The 23,675-nt window shown below is 32.4% G+C and overlaps 1 protein-coding gene across 1 annotated transcript in view; it reads left to right on the forward strand.

Moving 5' to 3' along the window:
• Ets65A (DNA-binding protein D-ETS-3) overlaps positions 1-23,126 on the forward strand; it is a 117,070-nt gene extending 93,944 nt beyond the window's left edge. Inside the window, exons 5-8 of the mRNA XM_077445894.1 lie at positions 12,654-12,701; positions 19,005-19,194; positions 21,504-21,712; positions 22,972-23,126. Coding sequence (XP_077302020.1) covers positions 12,654-12,701; positions 19,005-19,194; positions 21,504-21,712; positions 22,972-23,099 — 575 coding nt within the window. The 3' untranslated portion in view covers positions 23,100-23,126. The remainder of the gene's footprint in view (positions 1-12,653; positions 12,702-19,004; positions 19,195-21,503; positions 21,713-22,971) is intronic.
• The last annotated feature ends 549 nt before the right edge of the window (positions 23,127-23,675 follow it).

Below are 23,675 nucleotides of genomic sequence, written 5' to 3' on the forward strand. Positions count from 1 at the left end.
ATAAAATAACTTAACGACTCAAAATTAAAATTTGGTAATTAAAACTTATTTACATACTTAACTATTTGTGAAGAGTGGGGGGGATCGAAAAATTAAAAACTCTCGATAATCCGAACTACTAATCATTGTGTCGTATAAATGTTGATTCTATTATAAATAAAATTTTGTCATTGCTTTCTTAGAAATTTATATGTCAAATTTTATTTCGTGGCATCCCCGATGAATGTAAAACGACCAATGCATAAATATATATATATGGGCGTGTATGTGTGTGTATGGATATATTTAATGTAACATGAATTCGCGAAACCGTGTCAAATATTTGCCAAACAAACATTGGCACGCTGCAGACTATATTGCAAATATTCCCCTTGTGCCGCATAAAGTGCAATGTCTGCGTGTGACGTGGCTACGGCGACAAAATGCCCAAATATCGTCTACTTTTCTGCAAACATATCTATGTATGTATGTATGTATAGGCATTTATTTGTCAAGAGTTTCGATAGGTAAAGAAAAGAAATTCGCTAAAAGGAAATTTTAATTTTTGATAATTTGATCTTGGGGTATTTCTGTATCGGGGTATCCTCACGTATTCCTCACGGAACTAAAAGTAAGATAGCTTATGTTTTCGTTTAAATTTAGATATTTGTATATAGCTATGTGTATACGTACATATAGTACTTAAGTGAAAATCAAGGAGGTGAATTGAAGCGAAAGACAAATGAAGGGTAGAAAAGCTTTTTGTTTGAAGTCTTTTGAGCTTTTTCAATACTAACTTCTTCAAAATCCGAAGTGTTGCAATTCAAAATAGTGCATTGAACAAATAATATCTAACTAACGGGAAAATAGTCAAAGTCTTCAACGTGTGTCAATGATAACACATACATATATTTTATTCATTAACTTATGTATGTATAGACATTCAAGCAAATTATGTACAACGTTCTTTCTTTACTCGACTTCATTAATAATTTTTTTCGGAGTCGGATCAAAATTTACCGACTCCGACTACGGATTTATTTTATGATTCGACTCCAACGTCAACTTGAATTATTTTAGTAAGACAGACTTCGTATAAATTTCCCAACGTATAAAATTATTAGTAGTAAAAATAATAGCAATTGAAACAAATAAAAAATTAAAGAATTAAAGAAATAGGTATATTATGTAAATAAAAATTTAGCAAATTTATAGTATATGTGTATGAATTTAATACACAAACAAATCAATTTAATATAAAAATAAGAATAAAAAAAATATATGAACACATCAAAATATGTGAAATTCTACGATTCCATTTATAATGTAATTGAAATTCACGGTTTCCTTAAAGAATTTATTAAATTTCAATTTATTAGTCGTTTTACTTAAATAAAATTAGAGACTCTAGTTGACACCTTCTGCAAAATTATTCATTAAAAAAATTAATAAAAGTAGTTGGAACCGGTTGATTTCTTTACGACTCTGGAAACATTTCTAGTGTTTTCAAGTTTTTTACTAACTTAACTGTTAAATTAATATTGTTGATGTCAATTTTTAATATTTTTATGTGCCTTTAGTCTTTTTTTTTAATTCAATTAAAGAACATTTTTTTCTAAGATACTTTAAAAATTGTTATTGTCTAATAGAAAATTATCGTTCTTGCTAACGTTAATAGTTTTTCATCGAAATATTTATAAAGAAAATCAAAGTGTGATGCCTCATATTAAAAAGAAAAACTATCAGTAAAGTAAAAATATATATATATGAGAGATAATGCGAGCCAATAATGCAAATTTTATAAGATATAAGTGTGAAAATGATAAAGTTATAGGCGTTTAAACAAATAAAATCTGACAAAACGAGTGGGGGGCATAAAATCAAACAAACAAGACTATTGTCATTGGGTTAGCTGTCACCATATCCACAATTTTCGAATTTTTAAACATGTTTATATCGACTTTTCGGTTTATATCGACGGACCCAATTGAAATCCCTATCCAAACATCCAAACTTCCTAAAATGGCAAAGTTTTAAAGCGATCGGAAGAGTGTAGGAAGTTTGTCCATACTAACGAACTAATGAAAACCTCGTAAAAAAATAAATGTTACGCTTGCCTCATTTTTGATAGAATCTAATTTACCTAAAATATACATCAGAAAAAAAATTAAAATGTGTCTTCCAATGAAAAATATATTACACATTACATACATACATATAATTACACGAATACATCAACTTCGTAAATCCAAAATTAAATTTCACCCGGGCGAGAAAGAAAACATTTTTATTGATTTGTCCCATTTAGTTATATTTAAAATATTGCTTTTGTTTGTGTAGCAATTCAAACTCAGCGGACACTCCTAAGCTTTCGCACAGCATAAATGCAAATTCAAACAACCTCGACGCTTCATTCATTTGTCCCGTTCGAACGGTCGATCGTCGAAAGGCTCTCAAAGGGAATAAACTTTGTCGAATTATAGCGTCCGATTTAGGGTTTTGCCGGACAAAAACGACGAAGGGCTACCGGGCGAATACCTAGCGTACATATACATATACATATAGAAGTATGTACGTACATATATATAGAATATATAACTGGCGCTTCCATCAGCCCGTACAAATATTTGAATTTGTTTTCCCGGCGTGTTTGTTGAGCACGGTCAGTTACGCTCGGCACATAAAAGCTTATTCCTGTCGCCGTATATTGTCCTCAAACACGGCTCTAAAGCACCCATACACTCACCCGACTTGACTATATCTCGTCAACGAGTCTACTATACTTTGACTCTTAGAGCCAATCTAGAAACTTCAAATCCAAACTGATTCTACATACCGTTATACGACCGTTCTCGACTGATACACATGTACATATATTATAGTAGTACATGTCAGGGTTTTATCTTACAAAATTGTGCCCCATCTGCAATAGTTTTATTGAAATTTTTTCAATTTAAAAAAAAACTTATGTAGAAAAATTTCTCTTACACGCAAAATATTTTCAACAATTAAACAAAAATTCTACTTAAATGATAAAGGTACTGAATGCTAATTGAAAAATTTCATTGTTGTTTATTTCGTGTCAGCGATGCACAACCTTTTTGACAAATGGACTAATTTATCTATTTTCTAATTGTCTAATTGTAATAAAATGTTGAAAAATAATATTCAGACAGAGCCGGATTTAGGTGAAGAAAGACTAGATTTATCAAAGCCTTGCAAAATTCTGTACCTTTTTATGGGGGGGGGAGACATTTATTTTGGAATTTCAAAAATACCCGAAGTCCCCCCCCTCTTTCACGTGTTATATAATTATCACAGAAAAGACCTGCAGTAAAAAAAAATATTTGATTACGCTTAATGTTCATATTATTTACAAATTCAAAATCTATTTAAATTTTTTTATATAATACAATAATAATAACCATTATAAAATTATATATATTTGAATTTAGGATATTCAGCGAGTATATGTAGATTCCGTATTGGATTTTGAATATAATTCAATTGAAAAAATAAATATCTGTAAAAATCAATAAATTAAGTGAACTCAAATCTATTGAAAAAGATAATTTAAAAATTGAAATCTCTTCAAAAATAAATTGTATGTATAAATATTTTAAAAATAATTGAATTAGAATAAAATTCAATTTTTTATGTGAATTAATGGAAAGAAAGAGCGGATTAGTTATCAAGAAACCATCATCTTTTGAAAAATACATACATATTATATATGCCACCTATAGAATATTCTTATAGCTCAATATTGGCTTTATACATAAATTTTGAGTACCTTAGGTAGAATTTTTTCAAAATAAGTGACATTTTTTTCAAAAGGCTCACCACCGCTGATCTAAAGACATTTTATTGCTTGACTAATTATTATATGAAATTCTAAGTCATATTTTATGTACATACATATATGTATGTATATATTCTTTACAATAAATTTTTTGAAATGAGGAGAGACAGAGAGGTACAAGTAGCTGATTTCCTTCAATTAATGGATGTATGTACATATGTATTTGCACTGTGATATGTCTCATACTTACCTATATATTCAATGAAAAGTGAAATTTAATTATTATTTTAACTACATACGTACATACATACATACATACACACATATGTACATATACGAAATTTCGCTGACCTTAATAAATATATTGCGAAAAAGTCTCCCTCCCACAAACAACGCTTCAATCAAACCCCACCCCATTTCTACGAACTGACTAACCTTTTCCAGGCACGTATTATGTTATATTTACACTTTGGCTCAGGCTCCAGATTAAGACAAAGAGCCCATCTCTTGATAGCTTTCAGATCACACGTCCCTACCGATAGAGAAGGAATTATTTACGTGATTGGTCCCGAGAGCCACTCGGACAAGACTTGATTAACAATTAGATCCCACGAATCCTCCAGACTCATTCTATGCACATAATATGGTCATAATACAAATATACACAAAGTTGACTACGCCATACCAATAAATAGATACATAAATATATGTATCTACATATATATTTTTCACCTCAATTTGATTATATTTAATAATTTTATTGAAAATATGTCAAACAAAAAGAACATTCCATTGTCATTTCACACGTATGTATGTACATATGCACATGCTTATTTAGCTATATGTATAGGTACATACACATGCTCGGTGGGGGGGAGGGGAGGAGACGGGCGGAGGTGACCCCTTTATATGTCGCAAATTATTTCATAACGACAAAAATAAAAATTGATTCGTTCCTCGGGGCAAACGGCAATCAGAAAAAGCGGAGGGTGGGAGGGTCTTGGTGAATCACCCTAGAGCCCCCGACAATAGCGATTAATTTTAAACCGTGGATAATGACTGCGATGACCCTCTTTCGTTGAGATTTCGACTGGCGTTAAATGAAAATAAAAATTATAAAATAATATGTATGTATTTCAAAAGTACTAGGGATTCCAAAAAAATAGAGAAATAAAATTTAATGAATTACCAATAAAATAGTGATTAATTAATTGTTGGTTAATCGTAAACTATATATTTTAATCAATTACATTAATTAATTAAATAATTAATTATTCACAGCCATTCGTTTTCAACCGATGGACATGCTTCCATTCGTCTCTGTTTTGAGCAACTCTCATTCATCTCACCCCACACATTTTCCTAATTTAGTTTACCCATCTTCCTTTTAAATTCTCTCGGGTACCATTCGAGCACTTATTTCGTCCATCTATCGTCCGTTCTTCTAGCTACATGACCCGCTCATTTCCATTTCATTTTATACCTTTTTCTATCTCTTCTAATCATGGCAAGCTTACAGCGTTCCATACTTCTACTTTATTTATTTTTTTAATTAAGAATATTTCAAAGCACATTATAGAAACAAACAGGGCTTGTAATAATTACAAAGTTAAACGTTCAAACAAAAAAAATATATCTCGCAAAACATTAAATATAATGTTTTCCGTTTAACAATATTTAAAACTACTGGTGGCCTGTAATAAGTTTATTCTTCTCCGAAATTCTGAACATATCGAATTAAAAATAGTGATTACAATTGGTGAATTATTATTTAAGTAAAACTGAAATAGTGCTTTCGGAACTGAAAATTAGACTTCCGACATTTTCACATATAGCGGCTCATATAATGAAATTATTTTGTTGTTGTAAATAACATTTTTAAAACACTTTGTGATGCCGAAACCAAAAAAAAAAAACACTACAGAGACTTTGCCACGAGAAATACAACATTGTTCGTGCGTATAGCGGTCGATAGAATTTGACTTTTATTTTTTGTTAGTTTTGAGTTCGAGTTTCGTATTTTGTAATATTTACATTAATAAAATTTTAATATAAATTACGCAAGTTGTTCATATTATTAATTTATTTATGGAATACGTATATATTTTATATTAATGGAAATTCATATTTTTTAGACGATAAAAGTAATTATTGTCAACGTCATGTTATGGACAGCAAAACTTACAGTGATATTATTAAAGACCTTGCATTTAATTATATTGTAATAATATTACATAATTAAAAAAAATAAAAAAATTATTGCACAACACATTACACGAATGCGACAGCATGCTCGGCTCTCGTAGGTCTCACGCTACATCGGATCGACTACAAAGAAAACGACAAAAAAAGAGTCGAGGAATACCGAACGTATCAATTTCATAAATAGAAATGGATTTCACATATCCTCTTAAAAAGTAAAATGGATAAATTTAAAACTCAACATAACAGTCAACCCCCCCCCCCTCATTCAGAAATAGAAATAGAAACAAAGACGTCCTAATACTAAACTAAAAAAATAAATAAAAAAAAACATCAATAAACTTCGGAATGACCTCGCCTATCGACCGTAGCCGCGCTTCTGAGACATGCTGTATATCAAGGGGTGTGGGTGGGTGGGGGGGGGGGGCGCATAGAGTTGGATCGCGGTGTAGAAACATTGATTTGTTCGGCGTACGTGTTGTGCCAAGGTGTGTTCAGGGGTGCCAAGACGCGTGTCGCGACCTTGCGTGAACCGGAAGTGCGACACGTGTTACAGACCCGGTTCAGACCCATATTTCCGCTTTATTTAGTAAGCCATGCAAATGCGACCCAACACCGATACACAGAATGTACATTCGTACATACTACATACATACATATCTTACATATGTACAAATCACCGGTGGATTTCAGCTCGAAACATTCCGTTCTGAAAATTGAATACGTGTACGTTAAGAACTTGAGTAATGTACATACATATGTATGTATTATACTGGCGTCTCCTGTGAAACATCGAGCTTTATTCAAAGTTTACTCTGGAAGTGACGACCACTCGATCCTATTTTAGTCAGAATATTTACACTACTGTTTATAAAGTTCCACTACTGTTTTTACTTTATCTATGTACATACGTAGTAACAATAGATGAAGTTTTATGATCATGCAAAAATTCTTACTCGTGATTTTAACTGATTCAAACTCAGAATTGATCACTGATCACGTTTTCATGATCTAGAAAAAATGCGTGTGTGTGTGTGTGTGTGTCTGTGTATTTTGGGGAGTCCTATCGAACTGAAACGTGGTATCATTACTGAAATGTTTATCGGTACGATCTAAATTTTTTTCAAATTATTAAGTTGATCGGAAATTGTGCCTCTCCTAATAAGTGTCCTTTTTTATGTTTTTAATTCAATTATCTCGCAAACCGTTCAAAAAATCGGACTGAAATTTTTTTACACGTAATGGGAATTATAAATTTCATACACTAATATTTTAAAAGTATTTTTACCTAAACCGGAAGTACTAATTTTACTCTAAAGGGTCGAGGCTTTTTATGTTTTTCTCAAAAAAACTTTTAGTGTATTGAACTGAAATTTCATATCTAGAAGTTTCAATTTAACACCAAGTTACATATATACATAAGTATACATATATAATTTAGTGAACCCGTCAACTGGAAGTGGCAGTTTACTCTTGTTCGATTTTTCTTCCACTATTTTTTTCGACCCTTTAAACATTTGTGCTCTTCACGAGAAAATTCAAATATAATCCTTGGAATAATTGCGCTCAATTTGTATCGAAAATGCTCTCATAACCGTAATGTATGCACATATGTTTCATAATCGAGTTTTGTTTTTTATACTTCTTATATCCCTTAAATACATAGATTAAGTCGTGGGTTGGTCACAGAGCTCCATCGAAGTCTCTAGCGAACTGGAAATCCTTTTTTCTTAGCGTGGGTACGCCGAGTACATAGATTTGAGCACATTTGTAAAATTTAAAGCCAACACCCGCCCTTAAAAGCGTGCTCATTCACCCCACCGATAAATCTAATTGGCAATAAGTAAAAGTAACATCGATCAAAAGGTCATTAGTAAATAGGGCCGGAGCACAAAGGGCACGTGAAGGCGGCTGATGAAGGAGAATAACGCCAACAAAGGGAGCAGTGATTGAGCCACTAATACCACCAACAACCACCACCACCACACCACTCCCAAAAACCTCCACAATCCCTCGTCTTCGATCAACCCCCTCACCAATTTACACACATTCTCCCACAATACCGGCTATATTATATTATATGGCTGGGCAAAAAAATATACAAAATTTTTAAAAGCTTTTTTTTTGTCTCGCTGCATATCTGAACAGTAATTTGATAATTATTAATATAAATCTGTATTACGTTTTTGAATACCTCAATTAGAAGTTGTTGCAAAAATCACTAATTTTTAAATATTATACATATATGCAGTACCTAATAGATTTTTTTGTTTTGTCGGAAATGACGGTTGGGTATAGAACTTGAGAAGTCAACACTAAAATGTTACAAAAGATCAAATACATCCAAAACAGTATAGGACGTTATATGGGCGGGTCACCTAGTGTATGAAAATTGGACAAAAAAGTCCTCGAACGTACCCAAGAAAATGTAAATGAAGGTGAAGTAAAATAGGTAGACAAAATAAGTAAAAATCGTGGGGTTAGAATTTAACGCTGGATCAGATATACATATAACTATTGCTCATAAGAGAGATTAGCGGAAGCGTTTTGTTTAACTATTCATCCGAAAAATCATAGTGAATCATATATTTTTTGTGTTTTATGAATCTTAATGTGTTTTTATTAGACCAGCGGTTTCCAATTTTTTTTTTTCACGCCTCCCTACCTTTTATTTTTTAATAGATATAATAATATAGACACGTTTTAAATAATAAACCTTTATTTAAAAATAAAATACTGAACTCTACAATAGACAGAATAATAAAAAGGTTTTGCTATAACATAAATTTATACGAACATCTAACATCTAACACATCAAAATTGAATGCGAAGGATGTTGTTGTTTATTGGCACAAAGTTTATCAAATCTTGGGGGCAATATGGAGAGTGCCACTCGTAACTCCTTTTCGACTATTAACCTGGCTCGATATTTGGTTTTCATTGCAGCTTGTGCCGAAAAACCCGTTTCGCATAAATAAGACGTTACGAACGGTAGCAGCACTTGCATTTCTTTGCAATACAAAGATTCATACTCTCCACTAGGATTCATCCAAAATTTAATTATGGTTTCATTTTGAAACTTTTGTTTTAGTGAGCTATCGCATGATAATTCTATCAATTTTTATTTTTCGATGGTTGTCAGCTCGAATTCGTCTTCTTCGTTGTAGTTAAATGGATTCTGTATCCAAAAAAACTTTGAGAAATTAAGGTCTTTGAAATAATTGGAAAAATGCAGCACTAAAACATCCAAGTGGTCGGTAAAAATATTTTTACTTGCTTCAATATTGGCTGTGGCCCAGAAATCTTTGGTAAGTGAAAACCTATCCAACCCATTCTTTTGTAAATTTGATTTCCATAACTTTAATTTTGTAATGACAGCTTTTACTTTGTCTTTTTGAACAAGTGGGTGTATTTGTGATCCCTGCATTGATTTATTTAAACCGCTCAATTTTCCAAAAATTTCAAGTTTAAGTTTAGCAATAAAATTATCGTTCGTCATACAAAAGTGAGGTATAATTAGCTTCCATATCAGCACACAGCTTTGCAAACAGCCTTGCTCTCAAAGGACTATTCTTAATGTTGTTTATAATTTTTATAACTTTTGTAAAAATCCTGTTCAGTTTCTCGCTCATATTTTTTGCAACTCACGAACCATTGTTTGAGGAACCCTGTATTCGATGATTAGTTCATGATCGTTTTCCGCTAAAAAAAACCTATGAAAATCGGGTATGAACTTATGCAATCACAAATATAGTGCTTTACTCGAAACGATCCAGCATGAGACTTACGTAAAATGTACATGCTATCACATTCACCCCCCCCCCCCCCCACTCAACCCGCAATGACCAGTTACATTTCGTTTCAGTTTCACATTGCATTTTGGTCAAGAAATAAAACATTGTTCGTGCGTATAGTAAATAATCATTGTTAGTGCGGTTGGTAAAATTTGTCTTTTATTTATTGTTAGTTTTGAGTTCGTGTTTCATAATTTGAAATATTTACATTAATACAATTTTTAATTAATTTGTGGAATACGTGTATATTTTATATTAATGGAAATATATAATTTTAAGACGATAAAAGTAATTTTCAACGTCATGTTATGGACAACAATACTTACAGTAATATTATTAAAGACTTTGCATTGAATTACATTGTAATAATATTAAGTATATAAATAAGAAATAATTTAAAAAATAAATAATTTTACGTCATTACAATGTCACAACACATTGCAGGAATGCGACAGCATGCTCGGTTCTCGTGCTAGTCCATAAGTGCTAGCTACCTTCATCGTTGACTAGTGACATGTTGTTCAGAAAAAATAAAATAAACATATACGAAGTAGAGAGAGAGAATGAAAAAAAATTCTTGTTTCTTACTTGAAGAACCGTTTGAATGTCAAAAATTTCTACGACTTTCCCATGCAGTGTTTTCCCGTGAAAGATTATTGTCTGCAGTGGAAGGAAACGAATAGAAAGTGAGAATGGATTATTATTTGGTGGGAACGTTTGATTTTTGATGAAATCGTCTCAGCGAATATTGTTCAAAATATGTAACTAACTCCAAGCAAGAAATTCTCGATCTAAATTTGATGATTACTTATTAATCAGATGAGCAGATTTTGTTGATGATTGTGCGGATGAAGTAGAGAGAGAGAGAAAGAGAGAGAGAGAGAAAGAGAGAGAGAGAGAAGAGAGAGAGAGAGAGAGAGAGAGAGAGAGAGAGAGAGAGAGAGAGAGAGAGAGAGAGAGAGAGAGAGAGAGAGAGAGAGAGAGGAACATTTCCAAATACCTCCACTTTCGGCTTCCTGTACGAAGAAACGTTATTTAATGGAAAATCTCCTGCAAAGTTTCACTTCACAAATAAATTGCTCACGATCAGCCTATTTTGGATACACCGCAAAAAATGCACACCAACACAATAGACGTTTTGATTTCGATATTCATTTTCCAATTTTTACACCTCAAGACGCCAAGCGAGTGCGCGCACCCTAAAGGTTTCTCCCGTTTTTCCCGAACCCTCCCCTAACAATGAATCTTTCGCTTGCGCACTACCGACTTGGGGTAAGTTAATGTTCGCATAGCGTGAACGGGGCAAATCTCTTGTTCTGGTCAATAGACCGATGACACGCCTGATTTAACGCCAGTTCAATGCAAATGCCTTCCATTGCAGAGACACAAATCTCGGCACAAATCCGCGTGTGATTGCAGTTCCGAATCGAAACTAAAAATAAAAATAACGAAGACACGGGGAGTCGTCTTCTCCCCGCTCGAACGTATGGTTTTGCGACTAATCGAGTTTTCCGTCTCGAATTGAAAATAAAAATGAATAAAACCGATCATCGAATTAGTGCTCCTGTCCCCCCCCCCACTCCCCCCACCTCCTCTCAGATGTCATATTATTTTAGCGATTTGCGAGAATGCCAAAACTGATTACGTTTTCAATTTCGAATCGAAGGGTGTTTTTACCCCCTCACCTCTGCGCCTTTATGTCATTGCCGTTTCATTATGGAATGTCGTACGGGGAGGGGATTCGAGATCGTCTGAGCACAAACAACTATTATATTATAATAAAAAAAAAAAAAACAGATTGATCATAACAGAATCCTCGATTGGAATGATTAGAAAGTGTACACACATACATATGTACATATACAATATGTATGTAGTACGCAAAGGTGACAACTCCACAAATTGGTCGAATTGAGTCTAATGCAGTTTTAATCCCACTTTAATATTCAATCAGAGCACGCAAAATTATTTTGCTCGTTTAGCAATACGACAAATTGCCAAATGAGTTTCTCAACCTGTTGCAACTTTGCCAACGTACAACATTGTACTTTTTTTTTGCAACTGTTTACAAGCAATAGTTTAGCTGTTTTTTCCATTATTTATTTTTATTTATTTAAGTTTACATTATTAAATGATCATTAAAAACAATGGTAGACACATTAAAAATCTAATATATAATTTTGAAGGAGACTTTATATGTACATATGTATATAAGTTTTGGCTCGTAGAATCCGTGGCGTTGAATTTAATAAAAAAATAAATGAATATTCAAATAAAATAAAACTATTCAAATAAATTTAATAAAATGTTTACTATTAGATTAGCCATGTTTAAGCGGTTTATATTACAAATACCGAGCGAAGCCGGGTAAACCCACTAGTATAAAATAAATATATGTAATACAAAGTATAGAATGTTTGGCATTTACAACCGGCAACATGTAAGAACCAGCCGTAAATACGAAACATCCCTGCGAGGCCGAAAAGGAAGCCAAAGATTGCATTTATTAATTTATATAATTACATCATCTTCCTCAGAGGTATCCATTTACACCCTTCAAGAAAACACTAATGTTATTAGCACTTCTAATCTAATAATAGATTCGAATACCTCTGTGAAAAACACCTCCTGCAGATCTTGCTTTATTAACTCTGCCTATAATTAATTTATTCCTATTTCTATTTTTATAATTATATAAATCTCTAGAACATGTATTAACTATTTTAGAACATCATACGAATTATCAATGTATGTAGCTATCATTTTTCCCAAATCCATAACGGATTCGGGTGAATCTGAAATTTTGAGAACAAACATTGATATTCAAACTTGTCACTATTATACTTATTAATGTGTATCATGCGTGCATTTTTCAGATCCCTATCAAATGTTTGGCCCTACGAGTAGTCGGCTGGCGAGTTCAGGTATGTTCAAATCGATTTAAATATATTTTTTTATTTTCATCCAACACACTCACACACACACACACACACACACACAGTACGATTAATATGATAGACCGAGTCATTTCGAAAGTCAGTAGTCAACGGCACGTGTCCATCGCCACCCCTTAATAATCTCACATTATCATTTATGAGTAATACACGCGTCAGCTTGCTCACTTGGTAACTCTACCCCACTTCAAATGTACATATATACAGTGGGAACCTATTTTTTTTTTTGTCAGTCGTTATTATTCATAGCACTATATTATCGCGAATCAAACGGTCACGCTCGGAATATTCGATTTTGATTTTTCAACGGCTCTCCTGTGTTGTTTGTGTAATTTATAATATGTTGCCGGACACAAATAGAGAAAATTTCCATTGTTTATGAAAGCGACACTGCTTTTTTTCCTTAGCTGTTTTTAAAATAGTAAAGGTATAGGCGATTGTATAAAAATAGCTTATAAAAAATAGTATAATATAAAGTCCGCAATATATCGCAGTTACGAATAGACACTCTCTGTTCAAAATCAATCCAAAAAGCAAAAATTCAGAGAGTTGAAAACACTGGTTCGAGCGGAGAGACGTCAAAAAGTTACCGTTAGTGTTTTGGCCATAGCAGGCATATCGAATTATCTACATTATAATATAAACATTTTAACGGTGCTAGTTTAGTATGCAGTCTACCTTAGCATGCGATCTACCTTTGAATCACAGTCGACTATTTTTTTTTATTTGTATCGTAGCAATGAAATGTTTATTACAATTTTTGTTTTTTCTGCCGCCCCATAATGTCGTCGAAGTATTTCTATCAAAATATTGTCAACAGATACATATCTCTTAACCAAATCTTTAATGAATAGGGCCAACTTAACTTAACCTAACCTATCCTGACCCTTAAATAAATAGGTGTTGGCTGCTAAGATATGTTTATTTTTGTGAAAATATTGATGAAATAAAACTTTAAACAAATATATATATCTTAGCAGCAAACACGTATTTATTTAAGGGTCAGGATAGGTTAGGTTAAGTTAAGGTGGGCCCTATTAATTTAAGATTAGGTTGTCAGGGTCGGTTTTATTCAGTCCCAGTATCACACGCGATAACTGAGACAATGAGACCGCATAAAGTAAAAACGTGAAGGTAGATCGCATACTAAAGTAGATATGTGAAGGTAGACCGCATACATTCATTATACCTATTAGTGAAGTAAAATATATATGAGAGTCTATAATGCAAATTTATTTTATAAGATATGTACATATAGTGTGAATATGATAAAGTTATTGGCGTTTGAACAATAAAAATCTGACAAAACTAGTGGGGGGGGTGGAAAGTCAAACAAATAAGACTACTGGCTATTAGAAATGGGTAAGCTGTCACTTTCTTCAACATTTTTAGATTCTTAAACGTGTTTATTACGATTATATTTCACCATCGACACAATTCGGCGGACTCAATTGAAATCGCTATCGGTGGCCAATCCTCGCAAAATGGCAACGTTTCAAAGCGATCAGAAGAGTGTAGGAAGTTTTTTAGACCAATTGAAGAAGTGAAATTAAGTAAAATCTCGTAATAAAAATAAATTAAATTCACTTACAGGTAAATCGTCTCCGCAAGTTAAATTAAATATGTTACCTTCACTGCGACCTAAAAATTTTAATTTAATATTTTAAATTCAAATTATCAAAGAAAATTGAACGGGAAAATTAAACAAAATTAAATTCACCAGCTGTACGTAGTCTCCATAGCAATAGTTCAAGCGCCTTTGCCAATCATCTTCTTCAATATGCATTTAAAAAAACTGCACATAATTCAACATTGATATTTATTTATGCTTCCGTTTATAATTATATATTGATTATTTTTAAAATTCGAATTCACTTTATACAAAAACAAATGAATTTATTTTTCACACGCGAAGAAAAATTTAAACAGCGAAATAATTAAGATTATTATGAAAAACATTCATTGAAATCACTTTTATCACAATACATAGCTAATAGTCACTAGTAACTGTTGCAAATGATGATTTATCTAAACAAAGTACGCAGACGCTGCGCTCATACATAAGTACGAATTCGCAGACGATAATATACAATAAAACTATAATCGACACTTGAATTGAGCTTAATTTTCTTGAAAGTCTTCAGATTTATTCGCGAACTGTATCATTGTATCGATTGATTCAATTTGATTGAAACGTCAAATATTCGCGTACAAAATTTTGCCTAGTGTAGGGTTCGTCAGTTATTCGTCAACTGAAAACAAATTAAAATTAACAAGTGAATTAAGTTCATTAGATTCAAATGCATTTGAAATATTACTTTTTTTAATGCTTTCATTCGATTACATTTCACAAAAATATAACAGTTCCGCATGTCCATAGGTCGGTCTATTTTTATAACTATTCATGATTTTATCTTATCAGGCTAACAAATATACTATTCGCCTTTTGAATAAATGAATATTAATGATTTTTAAAATATCAGTCATTACATATGTACATAGGTAATATATACAGATGCATAGATTGGTGGTTGTGTTAATGCTAACCACCGAGAGGTTGCCGGGTTCGATCCCTTAGGTTGATCTCGATCGAAAAGAATTTATTCCGAGTATTTTCTGTAGTGCTGCTCGTCAGACTTGGATATATGTGACTCCAAGTCGATCGTTTTTACTATCGGATATTGCCAATTTATCTGATTTCATTGTTGAAACGGTTCTTCATCGAATTGGCAAAACCATCCTACCCACTATTGGAATCTGGTTTCAAAATTTATATATGTACAAATTTAATACCATAGAGTCTCTCAAGGGCTACCTGATAACGGCTTGATAACACTTTGCTTGGGGGTCAATCAAAATTGCTCCTTACCGAGTAGCAGGCAAATCAGAGAAATTTTCAAAAAGACTTGAAAACATTTGTGAAAACAAAACTTTTAAACGCATTGACTGATTGAAATAAAATTAAAATGGAAGTTCCAATGATTATTTAGGGACTTCTAATTAATCGATTAATATTTTAAAAAGGGAGTTACTAACCTTTTTTATACAACAAAACTTTTGGGTTGAGAAAAAAGTCTAAAAATATTCCCACCATCTTAATGATATAAATCATTGCAAAATTTAAAATATAATAATTTTTTGGACTGGTTCCACCAACCTTTTTTATATTGCAAAATTTTTGAAGTGAGAAAATAGTCTAAATATATTTCCATCATTTTTGTATTATAAATGATTGCAAAATTTAAAATATAATAATTTGTTGACTAGCGTACAAGCCTTTTTTCATAAAATAAAATTTTCAAGTTAGAAAAAATCGTTTTTCTGCTATAAATGATTGCAGAAATGATTTTTTTGTATAAAAAAGGCTTATTCCTCTAGTCAAAAATTTATTTTGTTTTAAATTTTTCAATAATTAATAACATCAAGACCATGGGAATATTATTAGATTTTTTTTCTCACTTTAAAAAATTTGTTGTATAAAAAAAGGTTAGTAACCTACTACTGTTCACGGAAATCATAGTGGGAGAGCATGGATGCAAACGGACACAGTCTCATTACACAAATCACAGTCTCCTGCCGTCAAGTAACAATGCGCTAAAGACTGTAATCTCCGTTTCCCGCATACAAAGTGTTAATTATAAGAAATTTTATTTTGTTAAAAAAATCAATGCGTTTATTTTTAATAAGATTGTATACAAGATTATGTAATTTAAATCACTACACTCCTAGCTTTGGTTTTTCTTAAAATAAATTTAATTATACTTGCCGAATTACCCAACGTTGTTCGAACTGCCAAAAGTTGAAAAGTCATTTTGGTTTTGAAAATATTCCAAAAGTCGAATTTACGACCGGCATGAGCCGAAGGATCTTGCACAATGCTAAATATGTACGTATGTAAAACTCACCAGTAATCTTTATTAGGCGATAAATTGTAACTTTTTAGTGCGGCATTCGTTAAAAGTACACATTAAAAAGCAACAGAATCGCACAACACATAACTTGGCGAATAATTCTACTCACAGACCGTAGAAATATCAATACGCTACACAATAACGGCTCGCCTAGAAAATTTTCAAATCTAAATATTCAATGTACGGTGATAAATACTATGGATATAACGGCATGAGGGGTGGGAGGGGGGGTTAAAATGTATGTTTATGGTGTAGGTACACTCGGGCTGGGAGTTGATTATGACTAAAGGCCAATAAAACCATTAAAAACCATTGAAACGAGTTGGGGTGCGCTGTGATTACCTTTGACTTACGTGTCATTAAATGCGCGATAGCAATAATAATAACAACGACGGCAGTAAGAGGGTTAGCCGGTGTTGTTGTAAATGACACAGATTTAATAGGGTTAACACGCGACTGGGGAGTTTGACGTTATTAATTCAATATTATGTACGATATGATAATTAGAATTACACTAGTGATAAGCCTGGTGAAATATCAATCGTTTATTCAATAAAAAAAATCTATTAAAAATAACAAATTAATAGACCGAATTATTTATATTTAATTAAGAATTTTAAAATTGTGATCGGAAAAATGCACTCGAGATAGTTGCACTCTCGAGACATCCAAACTTTCAAAGATGCTCAACGAGAACTAACGCAATAGAATTCCACAAAAAAGCGTCAATGGGTAGTTGTATGTTATCCGAGGGTGCTAACCTTTTTTTGTGAAATTCTATTGCGTAAGTTATTTTTGAGCGCCTTTGAAAAATAGGACTTCTCGAAACTGCGCTACTATTCAGAGCAATTTAGTGCATCTTTCCGGAAACCATTTTTCATATATGTATGTAGCTGTCTCAAATTAATTTTATCTGTTGTTTAATTTTCAAAGGCGCTCAAACAGAACTTACGCAATAGAATTTCACAAAAAACGGCTAGCACCCACGGATAACATACAACTACTCCTTGACGCTTTTTTGTGAAATTCTATTGCGTTAGTTCTCCTTGAGCATCTTTGAAAGTTTGGATGTCTCGAGAGTGCAACTATCTCGATTGCATTTTTCCGATCACCCTTTCCGGGAACCTTTTCATGGTGATCGGAAAAATGCACTCGAGATAGTTGCACTCTCGAGACATCCAAACTTTCAAAGATGCTCAAGGAGAACTAACGCAGTAGTATTCCACAAAACAGCGTCAAGTGAAATGGTTTGAATCCCGGCTAAGTGAAATTTCCGTTAGGTAATATTTACATGGTCAAAATAGTGCGTGAAGTAATGAATTTCGGGTTTTCCATTGACAATTATAATCTTTAATGAAATGTCGGAAGACACTTACATAGTTAAAACGCATATGCTGTCCTTTTCACCCCATCTCGACCAATAGCATTTCGTACGTACAATGTTCTTTTGTCTATACGAAATACTATTGGTCGAGAGGCGGTGAAAGAGATAGCATGTACATACATATGTACGTTTTACCTACTAAGTGTCTTCCTACAGCAGATGAATTACTGGACACACTTTGAACAACGTGTGGTGACTAAGTCAAGAAGACGTCTTCTGTGAATCCAAATTTGAATAACCTGATTTCGGCCCTCGGCTGGTGACGGTAACATAAAGCCTCAGTTATCTTTTATGTTCGTCAAGCGTTTATGTATCTCTCACACGGTGACACGACAACTCGTTCACAGATTTTCCATAAACCGAGGATGTGCTCCAGGCATTACGTATACGGCCATCTCTTTCTCACCCCGTCTGTTCACCGAGATCTCGTTTACTATGCCATTACGTATGCAGCCATCTCTTTCACAGACCGTCTGTTCACCGATAACAGACGGTCTGTGAAAGAGATGGCTGCATACGTAATGGCATAGTAAACGAGATCTTGGTGAACAGACGGGGTGAGAAAGATATGGCCGTATACGTAATGCCTAGAGCGCATCCTCGGTTTACGGAAAATCTGTGAACGAGTTGTCAGGTAACCCTCTCACACACATATTGATATATTAATTAAAATCAAGGTATATGTAAAATAATATTATATTCATAATAAATAAAACATACTTGTACGAAAAATAAATAAATAGTTTTACGTCCTCACAATGTGACAACACATTGCACGAATGCGACGGCATCTTAGTTCTCGTGAGTCTCTCGCCACATCAAATGCACAAATGTTCTAGTTATCAGTATGAGGCTCACGGGTTCGATACCCACCCAAGGCAAAAAATAAAAAAATAAAATTTTTTATCGTTTGTCATATTAAGTGAATATCTTTTAATAATTGAACGTTATTTAAATTTTTAACTTGGTCGTTTTCAGGCTCTGGTCAGATCCAACTTTGGCAATTTCTACTGGAGCTGTTGAGCGACTCTAGCAACGCCGGATGTATCACTTGGGAGGGAACTAATGGCGAGTTTAAACTGACGGATCCAGACGAAGTGGCGAGGCGATGGGGGGAGAGGAAATCGAAGCCAAACATGAACTACGACAAACTCAGCCGCGCACTTAGGTTAGAAATCCAACGAGACGAAATTAGTATTGATCGACCACTTTCATTATAACGGCTCGTTCACACCGACGAATAATATTTATATACGTCGAAATGTCTGCATATATGTATGTACCTATCTATGGTGGTTGCGATCGATCGCCATCTATGTACTACGGTGTGAACGAACCTTTATATATGTATGTGCATATAGGTATATAAAGTACACATTTGGTGAAATTGTCACTGAATTTGTATTGAATTTCAATTTAAACTACTGTGATTTTACTATTGTACATCGGCGAAGCGAATTATTGCTGCACTGCGAATTATTTTGTTTTATTTGTGGCGAATTTTTGTCGATTTTAAACAGATTGGTTTGTTTTAAAAGCAATCAACGTACCATATAATCAAAAAAAGTCGCCTCATTCGTTATATTATTTATATATAATAAATCAATTTGCTTGAAAAATATTTGCATAATATATTATACGTTAAAAATACGTGTAATATATATATATTTTTTTTTTAAATCAGAATCTAACTAATTAATTCTAATATTATATAAAGATTCTGATTTAAAATAAAAAATAAATAAGCGAAATTTTCCATTTGGTGTTGATGTATTTTTTGCGATTTATTTTTAGCATTTGTATTTGTTGACTAAAAAAAAGATTTTTTTTGTATTTTATATACATATATATATAAATAACACAATCAAATGATCAATTTTAAGCAAAATAAAAAAAGGTATTCAATAAATGGAAACTATTAAATACCTCTAGATCTTTAATGCATATTCTTTCGGTTGAGAATTCGGACTCAAATCAATTTGGAAATATTTTCGTTTATTTTTATTGCCTTCGACAAGATTTAAATAATATATAATTCAAATTAAATATCTCTTAATAGAGTTTGCCGAATTCATAAGAACAATTGGGACAGTATTTTTGCACCCCCCACTTTTTATTGGCAACAAATTAAATGGTCAAAACTTAAATCAACTTTTGGTCGGAAAAAAAATCGAATGTCGGTCAGAATTTTACTATTCAATTTTATTTTATTAAAAAAGTAGCATATGATCAAAATAAAAGTAATGAATGCTCATAATAAATTGTCAAAATGGTCATAATAAACGGTCAGAATTGTTATAATTGGTTATAAATGGTCAGATTGGTCAAAAATAATAAGAAGTCGGCATTAATACTGGATTTTAACTAGGTTAGAGTACGTTGAAATTCCAACTGCTAACTGATCGTCTTACAGTGATATGAATCGTATCCGAGACGAGAAAGTACATAAGGTCATGAATATTAGCGATAGTAACAACACTAGATATTGCTAACTGAAAAAAAAAACAATTCTGACCATCTTTCAGAATAATTCTCACTAATTGATGTAAATTATAACCTATCCAGTTTAAATTCTGACCATTCAATATAAATTTTGACGAATAAGTATGAATTCCGCCCATCTAATATTTATTTTGGCCATTTATATTCTGTCAAAGTATTTTGACCGTTTGATTCTGACCAACTTTAAATATAAAACCGAAACGGCATCTATAATTCGTTTCTGATTGGCTGGATTGGTCAAGGACGTTTGTAATTAGTCAGTCGTTAGACAATATAATTATTTTTCAATTTACATAAATTTAATAAAAAAACAAATGAAGATTGTTTTCATGGTTTGACGGTATTCTCAATACTAGATTGCATTTCCATTTACTGAGCGAATCCGGGTAGCACTGCTATTGTAATATAAATTCTGACAACGAACGTATTAAAATTCTGACCTGAAAAATCATTTTTATTACGTATTTTCATGGAAATCTTTTTCTAAACACTCTTTTAATATAAATATCAAACAGTAAAATTATTAATATTTAATATGTGAAATATATGTAGTTTTTAAAATATTTTTATAATTAAGAACGTTATACATAGTATCATTTACAATTAATATTCTGCCTTTTGAATATATTTTTTTATAAAACAAATTAATTACTAGTGACATCTATTGATCAATTTTTAAACTATAAAATTCAAAATTAATTACTAGTGACATCTATGGATCAAATTTTAAACTACAAAATTCAAAATTAATTAGCACAGTTTAAAACTCATTCCTAAGTAATTGTATGAGCATATATACAAACTTTCAGCGAATATGTGTATATAAAATATTTAAAAAATCTAATATATGTAATTGCGCATATAACCGCTACATTATATACGTAAATATTGCGACTGTTGAGATATGTGTCCCGTGTGTATACGTGACGATACTCAAACGGTTTAAGCTGATGTGTTCCATGGTGTCACCGGCAGGTACTACTACGACAAGAACATAATGACCAAAGTCCATGGCAAGAGATATGCTTACAAGTTCGACTTCCAAGGCCTGGCAGCAGCCACCCAGCCCGCAGCGAGCGACCCGGCATACAAGTACCAGAGTGATCTCTTCATGAGCTCGTATCATCACAGCGCCAAGTTGTCTTCGTTCATGTCACCACATGCCGCCATGCCCACCTCTTCAGGTTAAAAGTCATGTCTATTCAAAAATTCAAAAAACAAAATTAAAGCGCGTATGCCGTTTTTCTCGAAAGTTTGCGAATGTCCTATGCGACGCGTTGCGAATTGCACTCGCTCATATACTAATTTGTGATGTGTCATACGTATGAGGTTCATTATTATGATCTTGATCGGTATTGAATCCAAATTTAGTATTCCGTTTGTGGTTTTTCTATTGCGGAATTCATGCCATATTTTTATTTTAGCTAGTTAAGAGTCATTCCACTATGTCAAAAATTTGTTATCTGATTTTGAACCACTCATTAGATCGCTTCGATATTATTAAGCCAATGTTCCTGACATGAAGCTAGAGGAGTTGATTCACTAACGAACTAATTAAAAATTACATCAGATTGAGGCGATGACAGCAATCTATCCAAACGCGGCTTCCTAACATCCCTTTGCAACTTACAGCTGAAATTTTTGATTAGTGGTAGTTACTTTTTTCATTCACATTTATAATTAAACAACATTTGTGAGCTGATTTTGAACCACTTTCAATCTTCCGATTGCTTTGGTAATTTAATGATTTTACTGAAAGTAAGCAATTGTATCCAATATTAAGCTTAATTGCATCGGAATCATCTGTCAGATCAACGTGATGACAACTGGCTATCAGATGCGCCTTTTTGCCACCCCTACTTATCTTCAAAGTATACATAGAATAGTTAGTTACTTATTTCACAATATTTCATTGTTCAAGTCACTCATTTAAAATTAGACGTTTTATAAGAATGTTTGATCTAATTGGTGAAAACAGCTTATACCTATATAACATATATAATAGCTTCGATTATAATTTTTTAAAGGAGTTGAATCATACATCATTTTCATATAAATTTTAGTAGCATGAATTCCAATTCCAAATTATGTACATATTTCAGTTTGTCGAACGAAATATAAATTGGTGAAAAATTCACAACTGATTCACATTTAGTATTGCGATAAAAATAATCGCTCATGTATATAATATTCTGATAATTTTCCTCAGCAGTAAAACCTATCGATATATATATATATATATATATATATATATATATATATATATATATATATATATATATATATATATATATATATATATATATATATATATATATATATACTTTTACTACTATTTATATAATATGGGACTCTTTATATAATATGTAAGGCCGGCGTCACTTATTTGTCGATTCGTTTTGATTAACCGTATTGTTTTCATTAACAGATTTAAATCTTACAGCCTCAATATTCCCTGGAGCAGCATCATGGAGCAACTGGGGCGGTGGCAGTGGAAACCTGTATTCGCCCCATTCGATGGCACCCCCTCACGTCACTTCGCATTTAGGCTCATATCCGCATTATGCATGACCTAGCATCTAAAAAATACCAAAAGTTAAATAAAATAAATCCAAAACGACAAAAAAATGAATAAAAGTAAATAATAACGATAAACTAGAACAGAAGCAGGGATAAAATGGGACTAGACGGGCGAAACGAGACGAGATGAGGAGATGAGAAGAAAAAAAATAAACCACCCTTGTTGCCGGACCTCGTGGATGACATTCATAATTATATCCTAAAAATAAAATAAAAATAAATACAATAATCAATCAATTAATTTTTCTAAGTGTCTAATTTTATATAATAACTATTATAGAACACAGAAAGCGCTCCACCTGAAAGTTAGTCGTTGTATATGTATTGTAAACATGCAAAAAGTCCGTTTGTTTCTTTGTGTTGTTCAATTTCGATTATATTTATGTAGAATACTTTCGCAATTCTGTACAATGTAAGAACATACTCAAACAGAACAAATTTTCCGTAAAATATGCCGCTTTTCTGTCAAAGCACCAGTCAATCGAAAACTGAAAAAATAGTAAGAAGGGAAAAATAAATGAAAATGTAATAAACACGATACAGAAGATGACACGTTTTTATATAACA

The sequence above is a fragment of the Arctopsyche grandis genome, chromosome 2 (genome assembly GCF_051622035.1).
Source record: "Arctopsyche grandis isolate Sample6627 chromosome 2, ASM5162203v2, whole genome shotgun sequence".
Lineage (NCBI taxonomy): Eukaryota > Metazoa > Arthropoda > Insecta > Trichoptera > Hydropsychidae > Arctopsyche > Arctopsyche grandis.